Source organism: Lissotriton helveticus, chromosome 4_1 (genome assembly GCF_964261635.1).
Source record: "Lissotriton helveticus chromosome 4_1, aLisHel1.1, whole genome shotgun sequence".
Classification (NCBI taxonomy): Eukaryota; Metazoa; Chordata; class Amphibia; order Caudata; family Salamandridae; genus Lissotriton; species Lissotriton helveticus.
In genome coordinates this window covers 1,550,630,277-1,550,652,984 of record NC_136063.1, presented here as the reverse complement: position 1 = coordinate 1,550,652,984, position 22,708 = coordinate 1,550,630,277, and the positions used below count along the sequence as shown (strand labels likewise).

General features: G+C 45.2%; 1 protein-coding gene across 3 annotated transcripts in view; it reads right to left on the bottom strand.

Moving 5' to 3' along the window:
* ADCY1 (adenylate cyclase 1) overlaps nucleotides 1–22,708 on the bottom strand; it is a 1,411,272-nt gene that overhangs the window by 753,881 nt on the left and 634,683 nt on the right. For all 3 annotated transcript variants that reach the window (XM_078685844.1, XM_078685845.1, XM_078685846.1), the window contains one exon: nucleotides 7,183–7,310. In XM_078685844.1, coding sequence (XP_078541970.1) covers nucleotides 7,183–7,310 — 128 coding nt within the window. The remainder of the gene's footprint in view (nucleotides 1–7,182; nucleotides 7,311–22,708) is intronic.

The following is a 22,708-nucleotide window of genomic DNA, read 5'->3' as shown; positions in this document are numbered from 1 at the left end:
CCCGGAAGACAGGAGCCGAGTGAGTAGGTACATTGCGGGGAGCCGCGGAGGTTGAAGTAAGTTCTTCTGAACACCGACCTTTCCCAAATTTAAGTTTTCCGAGGGTCCTATTCTGGCTAACTCCGTGCGGGCTTGGTTTCCAAAAGATTTACCCCGCGTGAAGATGTCCCGCACTGTCTGTTCCGACGGGGCATGATTTTGCCTGCAATGAGGTTGGTTCATTCTCCCATTTCCTCTTCTTAGAAGGGGGTGCCCTTGTCAACCCTCTGTTATCGATTCTCACTATCTGTGAGTTCTATTAACATACATACCTTTCTAAACACTGCATTTTTTACCACATCGTTTTATAATGGTGAAACGAACAATACACTGCTCGCTACGATTTATTCAGCCGAGCAAGTGACTGACACCCGTTACATTATTTGGACGGGTAATCAAGTTGATCTAGGTACAACTAACCCCTTGATCTGGGGTAACACATTATGTTTGGCATCTGATAGAAGAAATTAGTTGGCTAATTTCTTTCCATGTGTGTTTGTTTGTCTGTCTCCTTTTCCTTTACAGGTTTTTTATGCATCGCTACTGAATCTGTAGTGATCAAATCACGAAAATGTCCTGATTTTCAACACTGTACATATTTTTCACACTACGAGCCTCCTGGGAGGGTGCGCCTTTAGCGCGCGCACACCACCGGAGGACTTTGGCTAAGGTCCTGACGAATGCTGAGCAAAAGGCAACTTACAGCAGAAACATGTTGACCATTGTTTGATTCTGATTAGGACTCCGGTTCCTTAATTCAGAACCTGAGGAGTCCGTCCACCTTGTTTTTATTTAATGCAGGCTGGCCATTATTAAAGATTTTTGTAAAGGCACAACCTTGCATGTTTTAATACACTTACACTTTCACTATTAGTCACCTCCTAATTTCAGCACTGTTGCACTCACCACATCCTGCTCCGCTGTAACCAGGCGTCGTAGCACGCTGGGGGGACACTCGGTCACCCCAGCGGGGACCCAATGATGAAGCATGTCACCAATTAGTGGTGAGTGAGGGTCCTTCTAACAAATAAGGTTCTTCCCTCTTTTTAGCACAGGGTGATTATTAGGCCCTTTAGGTTTCTTCTTAAAGTAGGACCCATCGGGCGTACACAGGGAGACAGATTTTTCTTTCCTTGCCAGGTGCTAGCACGTGTGTGAGTATTGATCACATTTGCGACACCAAGCGGGATAATATCACACTAATGTAATTTTTATTCTTTGATATGATTTAAATCCCAGTCACTCCTTTGTTGTTATTATATCATTCACTAACTTCACCACTCATTTCAGGATAGTGCTAAGGTATTTAAAGGCTGCACATGCGACTCAGCCCCCATAGTCATCTGAACAGCATCCACAATAGGAAAAGTCCACTGGTTGCACCAGCAACAGGAGAAAAGCATGCTGACTAGATGTCGGTCGTCCCCATCACCGCTCCCCTGCCAAAGATCTGTATCAGAGACACTGCCTCATTCAACCCCACATACTTAATTGTGCAGTAGTATTCAGTGCTATTGTAATCATACATCAGCTTTCCCCCTGGGTTAGGATCAATGTTGTATAAGTCTGAATTCACCAGCAGTCTATTTTGCTTCTACACTTAGGAGAGAGATCCTCAAATTTGGTATTGGCAGGACTTTGAAAGGACCACCATGTGATCCACTTAAATCTCCTTCCTCAGCTTGGCCTGCACCACCTCCTCTAAGCCTCTTTTCACTCTCAAGTTGTAAGCCCATCCTCATACTCATTGCCCATGGTACGGAATCCAGAAACCTTCAGTGAAACTATCCTTTTAACATGCTACGACTGTCCTCTTTGGGTATTTCTTCACCCATAGGCCATTGCGTCCATCTTCATTGGCATTTTGCCCATTTCCCAGAACCATTTTCTGACTCCTCTCCCTTACCCTAATCTTGTGGCTCCTGAAAAGTAAAACAGTGCAGCAAAGGATGTCTCCTGCTGCATCCAGAGCCTTATGTGTGCATCTGGATGTGGATCAATAGCAGGCACCCTTGTAGTAGTTCCAAACTGCTCCTTTTTGCACACGTCCCCACCTGCCCCAGGCTGGCTCTCTCCTGAAAAGGGATGTGCGGCAGAAGAAAACCACTTGCAGTGGGAGCTGATACTATAGGTCTCCTTATGATGCCATGATTTTGTTGGGACCAATCTCCTCCTTGCCCTGAACTCTTACTCAAAATGAAGCGGAGACATATCCCTAAAACGTATATATGTCGTCCCTCTTAAGTTCATATATTTAAATAGTGCAACACTTCATTCAGGGTATTTCCAACACATGATGCTAGCGTACGTTATGAGCACTGTTATCCATGTGTCATTGGTAGTATGTAGCTTGCACATTTTTGCCAACTCATTGCTTCCAACTTTGAACCAGGGGTGTACAAAATTCACACAATTTTATTTTGTGTAATTGCACACAACTGTTCCAAAAATATGTGTGATCATGAAAATGTAAATTGTTCATTTTTGCGCTATATTTGAGGGTGAAATGCATCCTCACATCACTTTTTGGTGCAAGGACACAACAAAGCACAGCAAACAACAGCTGCTTGGGTTCTTCTGTTCCTGTGCATTTGTGGTACATTTTTATTATGAATGCTGTGATATGGCGTAATTTTTTACCGCCAATTGCATGTAATTATGTGAGGTAAGTTAATGTCATCATTTTGAGAATTACATGTATCAAACATAATGGGACTTTCCCCAAATTATGTGAATTAATCCAGTATAATTTATATTCTGAACAGGCCTTCTTTGATCCCTCTCCACTATGCATTTCCCTATGTAGCAATTTGCCCAAAACCTCACTGGATACTATCTTCTCTCTTGCCGTTGGCCATTAGCAAGCTGCTTAGGCGCAAAGCATCATCATAGTGCATTCATTCCCTCCTGAATTTTGAGTATCCACCCCTTCAACTTTGCTTTTGTCCATTTCACCTGTCATCTGCACCAGCCGCCCGTCCATTTCATTGTTACAACAATTTGTCCCTCCTCTCTCACTCTCACAACTCTGCATCACTTCCGCTCCCTCCCTTTCTGACTCCACTCACTCTCTTTCTCTTTCCTGTGTGCCCGAGCCCTGTATATTGTTCACCTCCTTCCACTCCACTCTTTCTTTCTCCAAAAATCTCTCTCAGATCAACTATAACTTCTCATTAAATATTCACCTCCCTGTAGCTCACCCCTCTGTGCCTACTTATGATCTCCTATGGCTCGACTCACCATTCCCACTGTAGCCTTCCTCTTCTTCCAAGACTGACCACCCTCCCATCTTCATGCTCACTCAGTGAGTCTTGAACTTCTGCTGTGGAGGTACTGTCTTCCTCTCTTTTCTTCATGCTGCCATTTAGACTTGCCAAAGACTGTCCCAAGGTGCCCTGGGCTGCAGCTCTCTCTGTCTCTGTTCCAACTTTTTTTTTTACCTCTTGCAAGTCTTCTTGGGCCAATCATCCTTCTCTTGCATGTCACCACTGATGCCATCCTTTTTGTTATTCCCTCACCAGACAACCTAATGACCGGAATCTCTGATCTCTTTCTTCCACTGCCAAAATCTGAAGATGAACCTAACAACTACTGCAGGCTTTCTTTCTCCAAGGCTTTTCAACCTTTCCTCACTCTACATCCTGGACAGCCTACTGCAGGCCTACTGTCCCTATTGTTTTCTGCTCTTCTCCCTAATGCCTATCCACCAAGACCGTGAGAATGCTCATAGCGGGCCATCTGACTTTTCCCATGTCCAGTGACATAACCCTCTTGCCTAGCAGCTGCCCATTCTTCTAATGCATCTTTTGTTGTGTCGGGGGATGCTCTTTCTCCTCCTTGCCCCTTGCTTCTTGCATGGGTCCTTCCCTCCCTCTTCTGCCAACCAACTTTCCAAAATCGGAATCCTAGATCTCCATCTGGTGCACTCTCACCCTGAGGTGCCCGCATTGTCTGACAAACAGCTCAATCAGACACAGTTACAAGTTCTGAATAAAGGAATTTGGGTTTTTACCAACCTCAAATCTCGACAAGTTTAAGCTACACTGTGTACTCATGGAATTTTTTAGAAAGATACAACTACGCTCTTTTTTCCACTAATTAGAAGACAGGCTAGAGACGGGTTATACAGGATCCAAGAAAAAAATCATTATTTTGTTCCCTTCCCACACCAGCCTTCCTAGTTGAGATACTAGTCTTTGAGCAGGCAGTGTTCAAGGAGGTGGACTCAATTGACCAGAACACTCGGATAATCTTCCCCAACATGATACAAAAAGAAAAAATTGCTCTAAAAGAATTGAGTGTAGATAAGGACATGGTGATAAAGCTCGAAGATAAGGGAGGGCTTTGTCCTACAAACTAGAGAAACACTTAGACATGTATGTACAGGTCAATGGAACTACCAGAAGATAGGTATCGACCCAACACCCAGAATCATTACTGAATATTATAAATATGGTAGAGGAGGGTGAAATGTTGGACTGGATAATGCAGGGAAGGAGAGTTTTTGAGGAACATAGATATAGTCACACCATATCTTTACACTCTCGCCAAGAGCCATAAGAATAGAAGACCACCTCCAGGTCGGCCAATAGTCTCAGGGAAAGGATCGACCCTAGAATTAAAAATCACCAACGTGCCTGAACTACGGGTCTCTTGGATCTGCGGAGGGATGTCCACTGCAACCCAGACAACAACCTATTGGTGTATCTTGACATGTAACAGCCCGTCCTAGGAAAAGAGAAGATATGTCTTAACGGCTAGAGAGGCCGACTTTGAAGCTGGGGTGCCAGTCTTGAGTCTGGCGGGAGGCTCAAATATCCTGTGAGTCAGGGCAAATCACTTAATCTCCCCATGCTTAAAAATGAATGTGTCCATCTATAAAGCACTCTGATATCTTCGGGTCAAGATTGTGCTGTATAATATTGAAAAATTAAAGCCTACAAGTTTTGGAACACATACTGTTCCAAGAGACTTGGGCATACAACAGATCTCGCATTTCATATTGGAATATGCGGGACTTACCCTCACAGTAATGTTTTTTCGAGTTTGAGTGTCATCTATACAGGCAAATCCATGGTTCATTGATGGGGAGTTCATAGCAAACACAAGATGATGGATGAAGTGCAGAAACGTTTCAAAAACTGGCCCCCAGTCAAGAAAGCTGGGTTAAATCCATCATTCTTTAGCTCACCAGGCCACCCCAGTTTGCACCCAGCCATATGCAAATTAGTTTTGACCATGCTCACCATGGGAACAGCCCAGCCTGAACAACCAGGCCAGGTACTCCGTGGACTGGAAACAAACATCCTGGGGCCGGTTTCAGGCTATCACCCTCCTCATTACACATACAGATTAGACCATGCTACATAAAAATATGCCCATGAATCAGGGCAAATAGTGAGGAATGGGCCAGAGGCAGGCCTAAGAAAATAAAGACACACAACTATGCAGACGGAATAATATTTTCTTTTAAAGCAAGTTTGTTGTAGACACATTGTCTCACACATGCAGGTCATGTGACCACTATCATATGACCTGGAAACCAAGACAATCAGTGTTAAAAGGTGCAATGGCAGTCTCACCAGTAATATGCAGGTACCAGGGGAAACAATAGGTGATGAAGCCGATCAGGACCTTTGAACATGTAAATGACTCCTGCTTGGAGTAAAAATATCCTCTTTGTGGATAAGCCTTAACGTGGGCCTTTGGGTTCCTGCGACATTGCATTTTTACAGTGTTTGACAACAAAGCTGACGTCCCCTGCTACCTCTGATGCAAACAGCAGAAATCTAAGAAGTATGTTTCCACGACATGTATGACAAGCATGGGCAAGATTTGGTATTAGTTACCACATTTACAGATCAATATGCAATGCCATGTTATATGAGAAATAACACATGAAAGACATGCTTCTGGAAAGATCATCGCCCCACCTTTATAGTATTCTACCACCATTTGCTATGATGCATGATTGTGTGTTTGCATGTTTTTCTGCACGTCCAGTCAATCACATAGGTGAAATCCATTTGCAAAGAGCTTTTCAGTAAATACGAATAGCAACTACTTTGGCGCCAAATGACAATATCATTTTTTACCCACTGAAACCAGACTGGGAAGATGGTTTTGTATGTGAGTGGCATACCTCGATATATGGATAAATGAAGGCATTGACATACCAAACAGGTACAAAAATTCAATGTAAAATCTTTATTCTGAGAAAACGATAGCTGGAGGTCTCAGGAGTTCAGTCCTGACGAAAGCCAAGTCACCCATTCTGGGCACATCAAGGCTGAAACATGTTGACCAAATTCTTGATGCAGTGTACATAATAGAGCCCTAGGAACATTGATTCTTTATTTTCAACCTTACCTACAATACGAGGGGCTGTAGTCACCATGAGACAATTTTAAAAATTAAGATCTCTAATCCTTTTCCATAAACTACCTCTCAAAATTCTCCCTTAAACTAACAAGGTTGAGCCCATCCAGATATAATTTTGGTATGTGTATTGAGGACTGGATGATGAAGCATGCCACTGAATTAAAACTCAGTGGGTGAGAGTCTTCAAAACAAACCTATAGGGTTGTTAGTGTGGGATGAAATGAAAAAAAATGCCCCATTAAACGTGGTGACTCTTATGTTTTGATGCAAGGGTATGTTCACATATGCCTTTGTCTTCATCCAACCTCATACCTCTTTCTTCTACCTTACTTCACTTCTAGCTATGTATCTCCTTCTCACAGGTCCTTTTGTTACCCTTTTTTCACAGTTTTCTTATTTTTCTCTTCCTCCTTTCTCTCTCTTGCTCTGGGTCAAAGCCTGTTCACAAATAAATTCCAGTCCCATATTTGAGTGATGGGGCCCACCACATGCAAGCACTGGAACAAATTAAGCACTAACTTGAAAAGTCTACATGCAAAAGTTACGAAACCATAAATACACACATATGTGCATGCATACTCTCACAGTGATTTGCAAGTCATAGTTTAAAATCGTTATGCTACTAAATAAACAGTGATGTTATTTCTAAACCCGTCTGTAGAATCGTAACGCCTGAAGTGCAAATTTGAGCCTGCAATTGTTGCTCTCACTAGAAAACTAAAGGGAAACAGTTGGACTGTAACATCACATAAAGTCACTTACGTAATGGTGTCAATCATATCTAGCCCCATTTCCACACAGCAATGAGCGTGGTCTGTTTTCGGCTGCGTCAGCCCTGATACACAATAGTAACAGTCTCCAAGGATTTTAATTCTCCTGCAGTGGTTTTCCTGTAATAAAAAGAAACCAAATATGACTCCTAAATATTCACAGTTGCCTTTCAATGGTAGAATGTCTGTAACTACCATAATAATCTTCATGAGAAATTCAAAATTTCGATATAGACATACCAGTGCTTAATTAGTTAAATCAAGAGTGCTGCTGCTCTGCTCAGAAGTGCAATCAAATGTTAACGTTCCCAATATCAAAACTGTGTAGTCTTTATTCCACCTTGCGCCTCTTAAATCGACTACCAGACCACCCATGCCCACTAATCTCAATCTTGCGGGTTCCTGTTTCCTCCCTTTGGCACCGTTTTTCAGATCTTCTATTCCTCCGTCTTTCCGCTTTTTTTTGTTTTTCTCTCTCTTGCTATCTAATGCAGAAAAAAAGTGTTGGTCCCCAAAAATAAGTGCCACTGGCTCCCACTGGCATCGACCGGCTCAAATTAAGACCATACATGGTCGTGTCAAAGGAGCAATGAAAATAATTTTAAACCCATCATATTTCCGTAAGGACTTTTCACCCATTTCTAACCAGATATTTTGAGTCGAACTGTATCATGAAGTTGCAAACTTTGATAACTTTCTACTCTGCTCAGTTTTTTTAATGGGATCAGGGAAAGGAGATGATCTCACTGTTTCCCCCACTTTCAGTAGCTACACTCTCAACAGCAATGTCATCCCCTTTCCCTGATGCCCGAAGAACTGCCCTAAGGACTTCTGTGATTGGGGAATGGAGAAGAAAACCAGCATTAACAATCATAGGGCCTCGTGTACAAAGCCATGATGTGATTGCAGTCTATGACTCACATAATCCCAGGGCTTGTGCTGCAAAATATCTTAATATTTAGGGCGCTGCTCCTAAATAGCAATTTTTTATGATGTATATCAATGTTTTTGCAACCAAAATCTTATTGCAAAACATTGAAAAGTTAAAGACTCCCAAGATGTAGTGGTAAACTTTTTGCAAACACAAAGGGACATCCCCTTTGTGACTGTAAACGTTTTGTTGGGGAGTAGTTAATGGTGCAAAGTACCATTACCAACTCTAACACAAACTAAATAAAGCACAAACATGTTCTTTTAAATTCAGCCCTGTTTCCTGCTTCACTGAAAAAAGTTCATTTTATCGAAATGCTATCACAGACATGGTGGTCTGCTGACCCCAGCAGATTACCATCCTTGTGATAACATCCAATCATAGTGAGTCACAATTTGTAATGTGCCTCAGGAATACTGATGAGCTTGTTGGAACTACAATGCACTGCAATTCAGAATTTTGTGAACCAACAGATTAATATAATGGTTGGTGAGTAAATTACTTTTTCATTGACAAAAACTTGGCACAGGATGTGACCACTTGTTTTAAATGGAAATTTCGTAATTCATGTCCTAAATCCCTGCATCCCGATATCCAATCCAAATAGAAGGCAACATCAGTCTGCAATGAATGGAGTAATTTTAACTTGCCTCCTTGAGAAAATTCAGAGAACTTAATAGTGTTATACTAACTACTCAAATTCAATGAATTCACCAAAGTGAGAAGGTGTTAATAAAAACAAATTGCTCATCACTAGCTTGAATATATTTTTGTTGTTCTTTTACAATATTGTTGCTCAGTTATATTTCGTGCTTAAAGCATGTCACATGGCCGGATTTTCAAATGCCCCATCAGAAAAAGGACGTTTCTCTACTACTGTGGATAAGCAGTACAAAGTGTGATTTTTTTGATTCAAGAATGCCACCGGAGAATCTCCTTCAATGTTAATATAACACACTAGCCTATTTGTGCAAGCCAGTTAACAAGTTGCTAAAGGTTTTTAATGAGGGACCGTGGATTACTTTTGGTTGCTTAGCCATAGGTTCAAGGTTATCCTCAAAGAAACTAAACTCAGCCACCATACAGGGAAAAATACAAAACTTCCATGTCCACTCCAATTGTAAATAAAAATGTTAAGTCTTACAATAAAGTATAAATGAAAACAAAGGTAAATATATGAGGGGTTCAGAAGCTTTGCCAATAGGAAAACAAAAACTATAGCCCTAAAATTCAAGTGGGAAAATGTAGGACATTGAACATTTTTGCAAAATCAAAAATAATTAAAAAATGCCAACAATAAAAGGAAATGGTACAAAGCTAGAAACGTAGTAGCCAAATGTACAAGTCTCACACTCAAGTTCGAATATAGCAAACTTGTAATACAGCAGATGGGATATCCGTGACGATTATGACAGGATAACGTATGCACCGGATATAAATAAGGCCTTGTCTTCACACTTTGATAAAAAATGTAGCTGTATCAGGGAAGGGTTCTTACAGTTGCCGGATCTATGTCGCAGGAGCTCTTGGACAACAATATGCAGCTTATAAACAATCTTTGAGCTCTTCCTCAAAAGTCATGCCAGAATGCAAATGCACTTGAAGAGTTACACGTTTCATGTTTCCCTTTATTTGGAGGATCCATGTTGGAATTCTGAATATTTTCAGTTGCGTGACTCACAAGAGTAGATTGCACTTTTACAAATATATCTGGAGAGATATTTTAAAGGAAGGTACACTCTGCTCAATGTTTCACTGAAACATGCTTGGAGAATTTCCATGCTCTAATAGCGCCAAACAAACTCCACTGCTGTGGAAGGTAGCAGGTCAGAATTTCAAAATAGGTAATTAATTTACCATTTACCAAATCTACTTTAACTCTTTAAAGCATACCCTCAGGGGTCCTGGACATTCAGAAAATTGATTAATTTTACTTATCAAAACCTGGCACCACAAGTTGCATTAATTTCACTTATCTAGAAATCCCACACTAGTCAGAAGCCCGTTATAGAATAATGAAGCCTGCCAGCAAGGCCCAGCTTCAAGGAGCAGGGGTTGCCAAAAGGTAAGTAGACAGTTTGAGCTAGTAACAGAAAGATTAAATGCCAGGGAGACACGTTCACAACATTCATTTGGATTTACTTCCAGCCCAGGAGATGCTTTAATCTCTGAAGTTAATTCCTGGGTTAAATACCGGAGTATTATATAAACACTTTTAAGTCAGAAACTTAATATGTGAAATCTGTTTGAAACCAAATTACACTTGGGTAGAGAAAATCTGATTGGCCACAACCTCTGTTAAAAAGTATGGTTTAAGGATTTTAAGTATTTTTGACATAAAACCACCTTGTTTCGAGAGATTACCAAGATTTGACAATCTTGATTAATTTTTGTTTGTGTATATTAAAGACATTCTTCATCAGCAATCACAAATCCATTCTTTTAAATGTACAACTGGTGTATACTTCAAGTTCTTTGTACTATGCATGTATTTAATATTACTCACATTCAGAGGTTATGTGGTGCTTTGATCTCCTCTCAGACTATCAATATCAGTGGCCACACTGGGAGGTAATGGCATGCCAGATTTGGTAAAGCAGTTTTAGGGGCAGGTTTAAAAGTCTTGATCCTACGGCAGAGGTCATAACTTAGAGATCTAAATAGCTAATCAAACTGGGGATTTTGAGGGTAGAGTTCGTCTCCTAAAACACATTCAGCTAAAACCAAAGCAGCGTAATTGATAATAAGGTGTAATACTGTTGAACGAGTCAAAAACACAGTCCTAAGATATTTTAAATGTTATGGGGGTACAGGCCACACTTGAATGTATTCCAAATGTGTTTTAAAGAATTTTTCAAAGTCAATAGAACCCCCACTTTCTATACCTTATTCAGATAATTCCAATTAGCTTAGATGACAAGTTGTGCCACCGGGTTGAGTTTGCTAATTAAGAATAAGTAAATAAATATAAAAAAATAAGTTTACCAATATCAACATCACATATTTGAACTGGTAAAATATCAATATAGGCAATGCTTTTGAAAAAGTGAAATGACCTGTAAATGATTCTTGTAAGCAGTTACATGTCATACGTAACCACAAAAAAAGGGTATCTGCTTTCATTTAGTCCAACTCCAAATTCTGAAGTCATTCCAGGGAACGCATAACTATAATCTCCTTTAACTAATCCTCACCTCATGTACCAGGCAGCTGTGAATTATATTCTACTTTCTGTGTGTTGTAAACTTTTTTATTCATATTCCTATTATTATGCCCTATTGGAGATGTATACATAAATGCACAGGGCCACAACACAGATTTAAACAGTAAAAAATGGTTCTAAGTCTAATAAACACAGGAATAGTGTTCCTTAGTTTTGAATCTTTTTTGTTCCAAAGCATCTGAAGAAAAACGATTTGTACAGCCGACGCGTTTCGTCCACTAGGGACTTCTTCAGGGCAATTTATTCTAATTTGTATAGTCGTGCTGGTAGGTCCTAATTTCTGAATGTAGTCGTGTTTGGTAATTGCTGGAGTCAGGTGATGGATATCTATTAGATGTATACAGTAGGAGGCCTTCACCAGGAGAACATGAAGACCATAAGTAGAGATGAAGCTCGGTCTGAGATACTACTGTTCAATGTAAATCCGGAGTAAGAATCTTCCAAAACTGGAGGTCGAAGATAGCCGTGCGGAGGTTAATGCCAAAGAATTGATATGTCAAGCAATTAGTTGTGGCCGATGTTTTAAAAGGGCCAACAGACAAGAAGTATAGTTCAAACAAGAAACTAGTCAATTATAAATGATTCTTGATGAAGTGCATATAATTTCAGGCCAAAGATAGGTATGAGCCCTCAAATGTTGAAGAGTGCATCTTGGCTCATAAAAGGACGGCACAATTCCCATCCATATGGAAAAGGGGGGCAGCTTGTGATAGAATCGTCACAGCCTGACAAAGCCTCCTCTGGCGACGGGCAGCGACATCGGGTCCCGTACAGCACCAAGTTCTCTTGTGAACTAGCATTGTGATGGTGGGTGCCAATCAGTGTGCACACAAATCCCTCAACTAATATTAAGGGGAATTAGACAATGATGAGTTATTTAGGTTAAGTGCTGTGATTAGGAAGGCTCCACTATCTTCTTTCGGTTCACCCTATTGGAGATGAATTTTAATTCTTCGGAGCAGCACGGGGGTAGGAATAAGGACAAGCTCTTATGCCGGTGATTCGACCGCGCTGAATACGCTTCGCCTGCAAGCTCATGGGGCATTGAACACTCACAAAGAGAAGACCGCAATAGGTCAATATTTTTGGTATTCATTGAAAATTACCATGCTTCACTAGGGCCAGCTCATGCTCTGAAGCTCAAACAGTCAGCTTATTTTTGCTGTATTGTTTGTAGGACAGTAGGCTTATTATTGTAGAACTGAGCTATTATCAGTAGGGATCACTTTATGGTCCTGATGAGTAAGCAGTGTTGAAAGTTAGGCTGAAACCGTCAACATTATCGGCGCCCTCTTGCTCTTCTCGAACCCTCTCGTGCACGTAAACAGCCGCCATTTTGAACACCATGGCTTCCCTTTTCTTTTCTGATAGCCAGCGTGTCTCTCTCCCTCTCCTAGCCTCGCAGGCATCCCCCGCATGCTGACAACCCCCTCGCCCTCACATGTCTCGGGTCATAAACCCCTCTTCAGCGCAGCTCTGCCTCGGAATCCCATCCTGTTCCCAGCACGACACCTCCCTTCATTCCTTTCATGGTCCCAGGTCCTTTTTGATACAAACCCCCTTTTTCCTGTGTGCCCGTTTGTCTTCCTCGTTCCCAGGCCACCACCTGGCTCTGCGGATACTGTTTATTACCCCCAGTACAGTAGGAAGCTTCCTCCCATTAAAGGACCCTCAGGTCGATCAAAGCCCCCACCCTACGAGATCCGATCGAGCCCCACACATTCCGTGAATCGGCGGAATATCCAACTGCGCGATAATCATCACCTGTTGTGACCGGGGTGGGGACTTCAACTGTAACTATGTGTGGGAACGGACCTGAAGGGGAGATTCCGAGGATGTCTTTTCGTACATCAAAGTATTAACGAGAATGTGTTTCATGCAATAAAGTGATTAACTTGTGTATAAGAGGCCAGGCCTCAGAGATGCGGGTAGAGCACCTCAGAACGATACCTGCTGTCCAACTGATGTGTTTCTCCTCCGGAGAAAATAAAACCTTGTTTCCTGCCTTCCAGTCTCCAGCGCCTGCCTCTTCATTTGTTAAATATCTTGTGGGTTCAAGAGGCGACACCGCCGGGCAATACTTAAGAACCTTATATTCTGGTTGGTAGCGTCCACCCCTTTTACAATTGGCGTCCCAAGCGTGGGGCCCATCAGCGACTCGTGGATCCAGTGGGAGAGGTCCTGACGACAGAGTGAACGACTGCAACGATCGGGAGCGCGCCTGTCCGATAGACCCTCGTCTGACAGCCGATCATACGAACTTCACTGGTTCCGAACAGACCTCTCTCGAGTGATCTACGGTCCTGACTGGGAACCATCAGGAGTGCCGCGAGGATAACGGAGAAGAGAGGACGATCGGGCGCTGGATTCGGAAGACAAGAAACTGTCCATGCGGTCCGGGTAAGGTCGTGTAAACACGACAAGTTGCGAAATAATTGCTTGATTGTTTAGGAAATACTAGTATTGCTCTTTTTATTTTTTTAGAGATTCGCTGTCTGCAAACGGAGAAACAACAGGCTCTCTCTTTGCAAACAGTGGAGGATAGGTAAGGCAGCCGTCGTGCCTAGTTTTTTTCTCCCCCACTGAATAATTACTTGAAACTGAACTGTTGTTCGCAAAACTATTGTTTTCTGGAGATTCTCTGTCTGCAAACAGGGAAGAGACCTCCCTTTTTGCAGATAGTGAAAAGGGTAGGTAACGCAGATCTTTGCGGACCTACTCATTCTCCCCATTGAATATTTATTGGTCTTTTGTTATTTGATTCATGAGGTATTCACTGCCTGCAAACAACGTAGAATAGAAATATTCTGTCTAGTCTTTGCACACAGTGATAAGATAGGCAGTGCTGACTTTTTGTCCCTCGTTACGAGCCGTCATGTCTGTCTTCTCCCCACTGATTAGTAGCCTGTTTAGCCCGGACCGCTTATTAGAGATGGACCATCCAGCCCCACTGGAAGGCACCCCTAATAAGGACATGTTCATGAAGCATGGATTGACCGCTATAGCCTATAGCAAACTATGGCATAAATATACGAAAAAGGATCGAGAAAGTCAGTGGCCACTGATAGGATCCTTCGATGATGATAAAATAAAAGCGCTAGAAACAGCCCTTGGTAAAAACAAGACAACACCCACTATGCTTGATAGTTTCGGCATGTGGCGCAAAGAAACTGAACAACGTAAAAAGAAAACTGAGAGTAGGTTGGGAAAAGAGCTGCGAAAAGCAGCCCACCTAGCCGCCCAGAAACTAGAAAAAGAGATAAAGGAAAGAGAGAAAGCTAAACAGAAACTAGAAATGGAAACATCGAGCCAGTGTCCGGTTAGAACTTCCTCCACGCTTTACCCTGATCTACCCTCAAAACAACGAACCAACGATGATCTGCTGTTAGGTCCTCCGATCATCTACATGCCCCCTCCATATGCCCCCTCCCAACCCTTAGCACAACACTCACCACCCCCCGGTACAAACGAAGGTAGTATCACAGCTTCGGCCCCCATGGTCTCTGTGCCGGCCGAACCTCTTGCACCAAATACTCCACAAACGACAACGTTAGGTCACCCTGAGACCCGAAGGACCGGTTCCGCGAGAACAAACAGACTAAGCAAAGATGAGCTAATAGGGATCGACAAGATAGCAAGGACACTGGTAGAAAGGAAGGAAGGTGAAGAGTACATCACGGATATGTTTAAATCGTATACAGGGAGTTACAGACGACACTTTACTGCACGACTGTGTTACCATCTCTTGAATGCATACGAGGACCGATACCAAGACAATGGTCCCGAGAGCCTAACGACTCTGTACCGGAAGGTCGATATCGGGGAGGAGGGCGAGAATGATGTGACGGACCTCCTTACGCGTACGCTTGAGGTTCTCCGCCACCTCACTGAACGAGAATCAGGAACTAAATCCCCGACATCCGTGGCGACCGGACCACAAACTGAGCAATCTAACACCATGATGCCGATACGAGAGGCTGCCCCTTACTGGGTTCCTCCCCGAGGAACAGGGACTCACGATGATGCAAACAACCAAGATGCAAAGGGAAGGGTAGTGTACAACTGGGTCTACCAGCCATGGGACCGGCAAGAGATTCTGACATTCCGGAAATCTCTGCCTGACCCCAAAAACCCCACTGCCTTCTATACTGAATTAGGTACAGCCCTAGGTTCAACAATCATGACCTTGGCTGACATCGACTTGTTTTTCGGGTTATGTCTACCAGCTGATGTGTGGAAGCAAATCCGGAAAGTCGACCACCTTGAGCTGTTCGGACATACCTGGTCACAACTCGATACCTTCGATAAACAACGAGGACCTGGACAAAAGCCTTTAAAACCCATTCTAGACCTTCCAGATAAAATTGTAGAGAAATTAAAAACCCTGATTCCAGAAAAGAAAGTGGACTGGTCGATAGTAACAGCCTGTCGCCAGAAACCCCAGGAGGATGTATCGGAATACTTCTCCCGGTTTGAAACGGTGTTCTCCGATTACAGCGGCCAGGACATGACCACTGCAACCGGACACCATCTGTTTGTCCAGAATTATGTTAAGGGCCTGTCATCGGAGATCTCCCAGAAACTACAGGCCAGCGAGAGTAGTTGGGCAGCCTCCAAACCTACAGCTATTCTCCAAATGGCCCAATATTATGAACATCAGAAAAATGAAAACGATAGGGCAACAGAGAAAAAGAAAAAGGACCTGAAAGAGAGGGTGATGATCGCCAAACTGCAAGGGGTGACTATAGGACGAGACCAATATCGGGGAAACTACCAGACGAACGTCCCTAAGACTACATTTCCCCAGGACCGCACTCTGACTTCCTACAGTGGACGCACAGACCTTAGAGAGAACCAGTGTGCTTTCTGCAAAGGAACTGGCCATTGGAAATCCCAGTGCCCAGTTCTTCTGGAAATAATCAAAAACAGAGACCCCAGGGACATAGCAAATGGACTGAGAAATAAGGGACAACAGCGAGGGCCCCCAAATGACACGACTAACGACAGATCAGGCAGACCAAATACGTTTGATCGACCCAGGCAGAACCAATATCAGCAATCCGACTATGAGGACGCCCACGACTTCGCATAGGACAGCCAAGGGCAAGGGAGGGATCCAGTCGAGCTCTATGTTGACCAGCAGGGCCCTTACGTCACTGCTAAGGTCCTGGGTACCAAGTCTCCATTTCTGGTAGACACTGGCGCAACACGTAGTGCGTTATCTAAACGACTGATTCCAAGGGCACCCTTGTCTGGCTCACTCATAACATCGACAGGTTTCGATGGAACGCCCTCCACTAACCCTTTGTCTGCCCCGATTCTCTTTGACGTAGAAAATAACACCACTGACACCACGTTTTTGCTTTCCTCTAATAGCCCTGACGCCATTATGGGACTTGACTTATTGAAACACTTCCGAGCAACGATCAGATGCTCCCAAGACGGAGTTCGAGTTCTCCTTTACGACAATCCCGTCCTGCTTAGACATTGCCCTCCCCGACGCATGTTTTCCATCACCGACGCTGACACATCCCTGCTCGACACTCTGCCCCCGTATCTGTGGGCTAAGACGGACTCAGACGTAGGGCGCATGTTGATTGACCCAGTGCACATTACTGTCCGATCAGACGCCACACTCCCAAAACTCCCACAATATCGGATATCGCCCGAGGGCGAGAAGGCATTGGTAAAGATTATTCAGTCACTGATAGACGCAGGAGTGGTAGAGGAAGTGATTAGTAACATTTGCAACAGCCCTATCTTGCCCATCATCAAGAAACAGGGAGAGGGAGATGAGAAAGCATACCGTTTTATCATTGACCTTCGAGAGATCAACAAAGTGGTAGTACCCCAGTACCCTGTGGTCTCGGACATCACCACCATCCTGACTTTGATTCCTTCCACCGCCACCACCTTCACTGTCATTGACCTCAAAAACGCATTCTTTTCCATCCCCATCCACCCAGACAGCCGATACCTCTTCGGCTTCACCCTAAGACACCGCTCATATAGATTCTGCCGAGCACCCCAGGGCTACACAGAAAGCCCTAGCATCTACAGCCAGGCCCTCAAGAGACAACTAGATCAAGTCCAGTTACCCGATGGAGTGGTGTTAGTGCAATATGTCGATGACATCCTCTTAGCAGCCGACACCACTCCATTAGCAGTCACAGCCACCGTTCAACTCCTGCGCTTCCTTGCGGAAAATGGCCACAAGGTCTCCAAGAAAAAGTTGCAATTCTGCCAACCCCAGGTCACTTCCCTAGGCCACCTTTTGTCCAAGGAAGGAAGAAAACTCACTCCTGATCGAATCCAAACCATTCTAGATACTCCTGTCCCTAAGACCCAGAAGCAGGTTCGCTCCCTATTAGGCCTCACCTCCTTCTGCCGACAGTGGTTACCAAACTTTAGCCTCGTTGTGAAACCACTGCTTTCTCTGCTAAGTAAAGACGCCCCTTTCCCACTCCCTTGGACCCCTGAGTGTCAAACTTCCTTCATGGAACTACGAGATGCCCTTTGTTCAGCCCCCGTCCTAGGTACCCCTGATTACAAAAAGCCCTTCTCCCTTTACACTCACGAAAGGGAGGGGTGCGCTTTATCTGTCCTGACCCAAGCCATCGGCCCTAGGCAACGACCGTGCGCTTACTTCTCTGCCACTCTTGACCCTGTCGCCAGAGCCTTGCCTGCCTGCCTTCGAGCTGTAGCTGCTGCTGCAATCTCGTTCCGACAGAGTGAGGGGATTGTACTCTCGAATTCCCTCACGGTACTGGTACCCCATGCAGTCGACACCCTCCTGAACCAAACCAAGACGCAACATCTAACGAGCGCACGACTGACCGGATACGAACTGACTTTGCTTGCACCCCATATCACCCTGAAAAGATGCACCACACTGAACCCGGCAACTCTGTTACCCTTACCAGAGAACGATCCCAATGTACACCCTATACATGACTGCGTGACTCTCACAGACGAACAGACTAGAAGTAGGGTTGACCTCAGAGACACGGCTTTCCCTGACCCCGACGGGGAGCTGTGGGTGGACGGTTCTTGCATCAAACTTCCCGATGGCACCACTTCCGCTGCCTATGCAGTCACCACGGCTCGAGCTGTAATCGAGACAGCCCGCATCACGCAACGATCTGCCCAGGCAGCGGAACTAATTGCCCTAACGCGAGCTTGCATCCTAGCAGCAGGAACCACAGCGAACATCTACACCGACAGCCAGTATGCCTTCGGGGTGGTTCACCATTTTGGGCTCCTTTGGAGGAAAAGGGGATTCTTGACCTCACACGGCACACCCATTTTACACGGGGATCTAGTCTCCGCCTTGATCGAAGCTGTCCTTCTCCCCAAAAAGCTTGCGGTCATCAAATGCCAGGCACACAAAAGGGTGACGGACATTATTGGACAGGGAAACGCGCTAGCCGACATCACTGCCCGAACGACAGCTGAAAATAGAACGACAACACGTATGTACGTGACCAGGTCACAAGCAGAAAACTGGACTGACGCTAAGGACACTATTAGAGACATTCAAACGGCTAGCACACAACACGAACTGACCGAATGGACACGGGTGGGAGTGAAAGATGACGAAGGCTGCTGGCGGACAAAAGCCACAAACAAATGGTTGCTACCTGACTCATACCTGATTCCCATACTGACAATGGCAAACTCCCCTGCCCACATAGGGTCAGCCCCCATGATCGAACTTGTCTCCAGAGTTTGGCACAATGATAAAATCCCAGATTCCGCCAAACGCCTGGTCCAACAATGCTTAATATGCCTGCAACACAACCCCGGGAAAGGAACTGTAGTACCCCGGGGGGGATTTGGGGTCCCAAACCACCCATTTGAAGTCCTGCAGATGGACTACATCCAGCTGGACAGATGCCAAGGCCTAAAATATGTACTTGTTGTGGTGTGCGCATTTAGCAAGTGGGTGGAAGCATATCCAACCCGTGACAACACCGCTATGGCCACTGCAAAGGTACTGTTAAAGGAATTTTTCCCCCGTTACGGCCTCTGTCGTATTTTATGGAGTGATAATGGCCCCCACTTCATAGCCGAAGTTATCCAGCTCATCTTAAAGGGATTGGGCATAAAACAGAAATTTCATGCAGTCTTCCACCCCCAATCTGCCGGACTTGTTGAGCGACACAATGCCACACTAAAGCTTAAACTGGCCAAGATAGTGGCTACCACGGGTCTGAAATGGCCAGACGCCCTCCCACTGGCATTACTATCGATGCGCTCTACCCCCACCCGACATCACTTAACTCCTTATGAAGTTGTCTTCGGTCGACCCATGAGTGTCTGGTCTGCCCCAAAACCAACCTCCATTCATGACGTCCCGGACGTCCTAATGTCTGATTATCTGTATAAATTGACTGAAACTCTGTCTGTCATTCATCAGCAGGTGCAGCAGGCCATCCCCGATGCTTCCAGGGGTCCGGGCCACACCATCCAGCCTGGGGATTTCGTGCTGATCCGAAATTTTCAGCGATCGAAGAGTTTGGAACCCCGGTGGACGGGCCCCTGGCAAGTGTTAATCACCACCCGGACGGCTCTTCGTGTGGAGGGGAAGCGGCACTGGCTGCATGCACACCACTGCAAGAAGGTCTCCTCGACCCTAGCCACGACAGAAAACATCGACAACCAAGAAGAGCTCCTGAACAAGGACCGACCGTCACTGGCCTGCTATCCGGATACTGAAGCGCTTGAACTTTCAAAATTCTCTGATCCCACTGTGCCATCCAGAGAAGGGTATTTCCTGCGTCGAAAGGAGGGAGCTTCGGCTAAGTAGGCCACGGACCGAGTTGAAATCTCAGAAAGGTTACCTAGACACAACCAAGGGTCACCGGGAGAGAACTAAACGAAGTCTGTGGTTCTGCCCGCTACCGAGCACCTTGAAGATGATGGAAGCGCCAGATAAAGAAGATGATGGAAGCAACAGGAAATACCCACTACAGAAACCCAAGAACAGACAAACTCCACAGCTCAAAGACAATTGTACTCTTCATCACCATCCTCTTCTGCTTTCTCCTCATGACCACGCTCTGGATTATGGAAGAACATGCACCTGCTCACGAAACATTCCTAACCACCGCTCAGCCTACCACCATGAAGGAACATTATCTGATTTCGCTCTCTCCTCAACTAAGAGAGAGGCGAAAGGAGTTTTGGAATAACTCTTTCGTGCAGCTACTTCACCAACACAATCTTGCTACCAATGCCACCAACTGCTGGATCTGTGGGTTGCTACCCCATGCCACTGGACATTCAATACCATTCATCCCTTCACCTTTCTCTGTTCACGGCTCCTGCCTTGCTTGGCTGATCCTCCTGCAAGAAAGCTATAAGGACAATGCCACCTCCAGCAGAACCGCAGCGCATTTTTCTCACGGGGTCGGGCGGAACAAAACAAAGACACACTTCTGCCCGCTGACCCCCAGCGACTCAATCCACGTGGACATCCCTGAAAAGGAACGAATCGAAATGCAGGTGTTTAACAATCCAACCAGACCCACCTTCTCCTATCTGCGGAAACGAACGGCTGCCACTCTGACTGTGGCCCTGTCGGTCATCAACGTCACAGGCCACATGTGTGTAGAAGGACTTGGGACACAGCTGGTGGGCCGCAGCGCTTGCCGCTTTACCAGAACTTTGGATTCCACGGATCCACCATCCTTTGTGTCATCCCCAAACATGTACTTCGTCTGCGGCACAAAGGCCTACACCTGGCTCCCCAAAGGCTGGGGGGGCACTTGTTTCATCTCCTTCGTCCTTCCCCCGACTTATGTGGCCCCAACGAATCACCATAGACAGAAACGAGCCAAAGACATTGAGCAAGCCGACTCAACAGGAGCGCAGTTCCTCGATGCTATGAAAGGACTCGTCCCCCTCTGGGGCCCGATGGCAAACAGCCGTGCCATCCGACATCTGACTCAGGCAGTTGAAACAACCATGAACATCACAGCTGGTATCTTTGCTAACAACACTGCCGAGCTCCAAGCGGTCCGGCTGGTGGCTCTTCAGAACCGCCTTGTTCTAGATGTGGTTCTGGCGGACCGTGGAGGAGCATGCCGCATTATTGGGTCCAGCTGTTGTACATACATACCGGACAACTCACCCTCAGTGTACAAAGCCATCGAACATCTTCACAGACTCTCTTCAGAAGTCCACCAAGAACAAGAAGAATGGTCGCTTGGTGGTTGGTTCTGGGACACCGTTAAGAACTGGGGCTGGAGACTGCTCACCATTATCCTGATTCCTGTAGTTGTAATATGTGGTCTATGCTTAGGAATTCAATGTCTGTCACCTCTGTGTTCTTTATGTGCAAGTTGTATTTTCCCCAAAACTATGGACTTTGGAAGCGAACGCGTGAGGGCATTGTATGATACCGAGGTTAGGAATTTGATGAAAATTGACATTGAGTAAGCAAGTTGGCTAGATATGTTGAAAAGGGAGGATTGTTGAAAGTTAGGCTGAAACCGTCAACATTATCGGCGCCCTCTTGCTCTTCTCGAACCCTCTCGTGCACGTAAACAGCCGCCATTTTGAACACCATGGCTTCCCTTTTCTTTTCTGATAGCCAGCGTGTCTCTCTCCCTCTCCTAGCCTCGCAGGCATCCCCCGCATGCTGACAACCCCCTCGCCCTCACATGTCTCGGGTCATAAACCCCTCTTCAGCGCAGCTCTGCCTCGGAATCCCATCCTGTTCCCAGCACGACACCTCCCTTCATTCCTTTCATGGTTCCAGGTCCTTTTTGATACAAACCCCCTTTTTCCTGTGTGCCCGTTTGTCTTCCTCGTTCCCAGGCCACCACCTGGCTCTGCGGATACTGTTTATTACCCCCAGTACAGTAGGAAGCTTCCTCCCATTAAAGGACCCTCGGGTCGATCAAAGCCCCCACCCTACGAGATCCGATCGAGCCCCACACATTCCGTAAATCGGCGGAATATCCAACTGCGCGATAATCATCACCTGTTGTGACCGGGGTGGGGACTTCAACTGTAACTATGTGTGGGAACGGACCTGAAGGGGAGATTCCGAGGTTGTCTTTTCGTACATCAAAGTATTAACGAGAATGTGTTTCATGCAATAAAGTGATTAACTTGTGTATAAGAGGCCAGGCCTCAGAGATGCGGGTAGAGCACCTCAGAACGATACCTGCTGTCCAACTGATGTGTTTCTCCTCCAGAGAAAATAAAACCTTGTTTCCTGCCTTCCAGTCTCCAGCGCCTGCCTCTTCATTTGTTAAATATCTTGTGGGTTCAAGAGGCGACACCGCCGGGCAATACTTAAGAACCTTATATTCTGGTTGGTAGCGTCCACCCCTTTTACAGCAGTAGGGGACT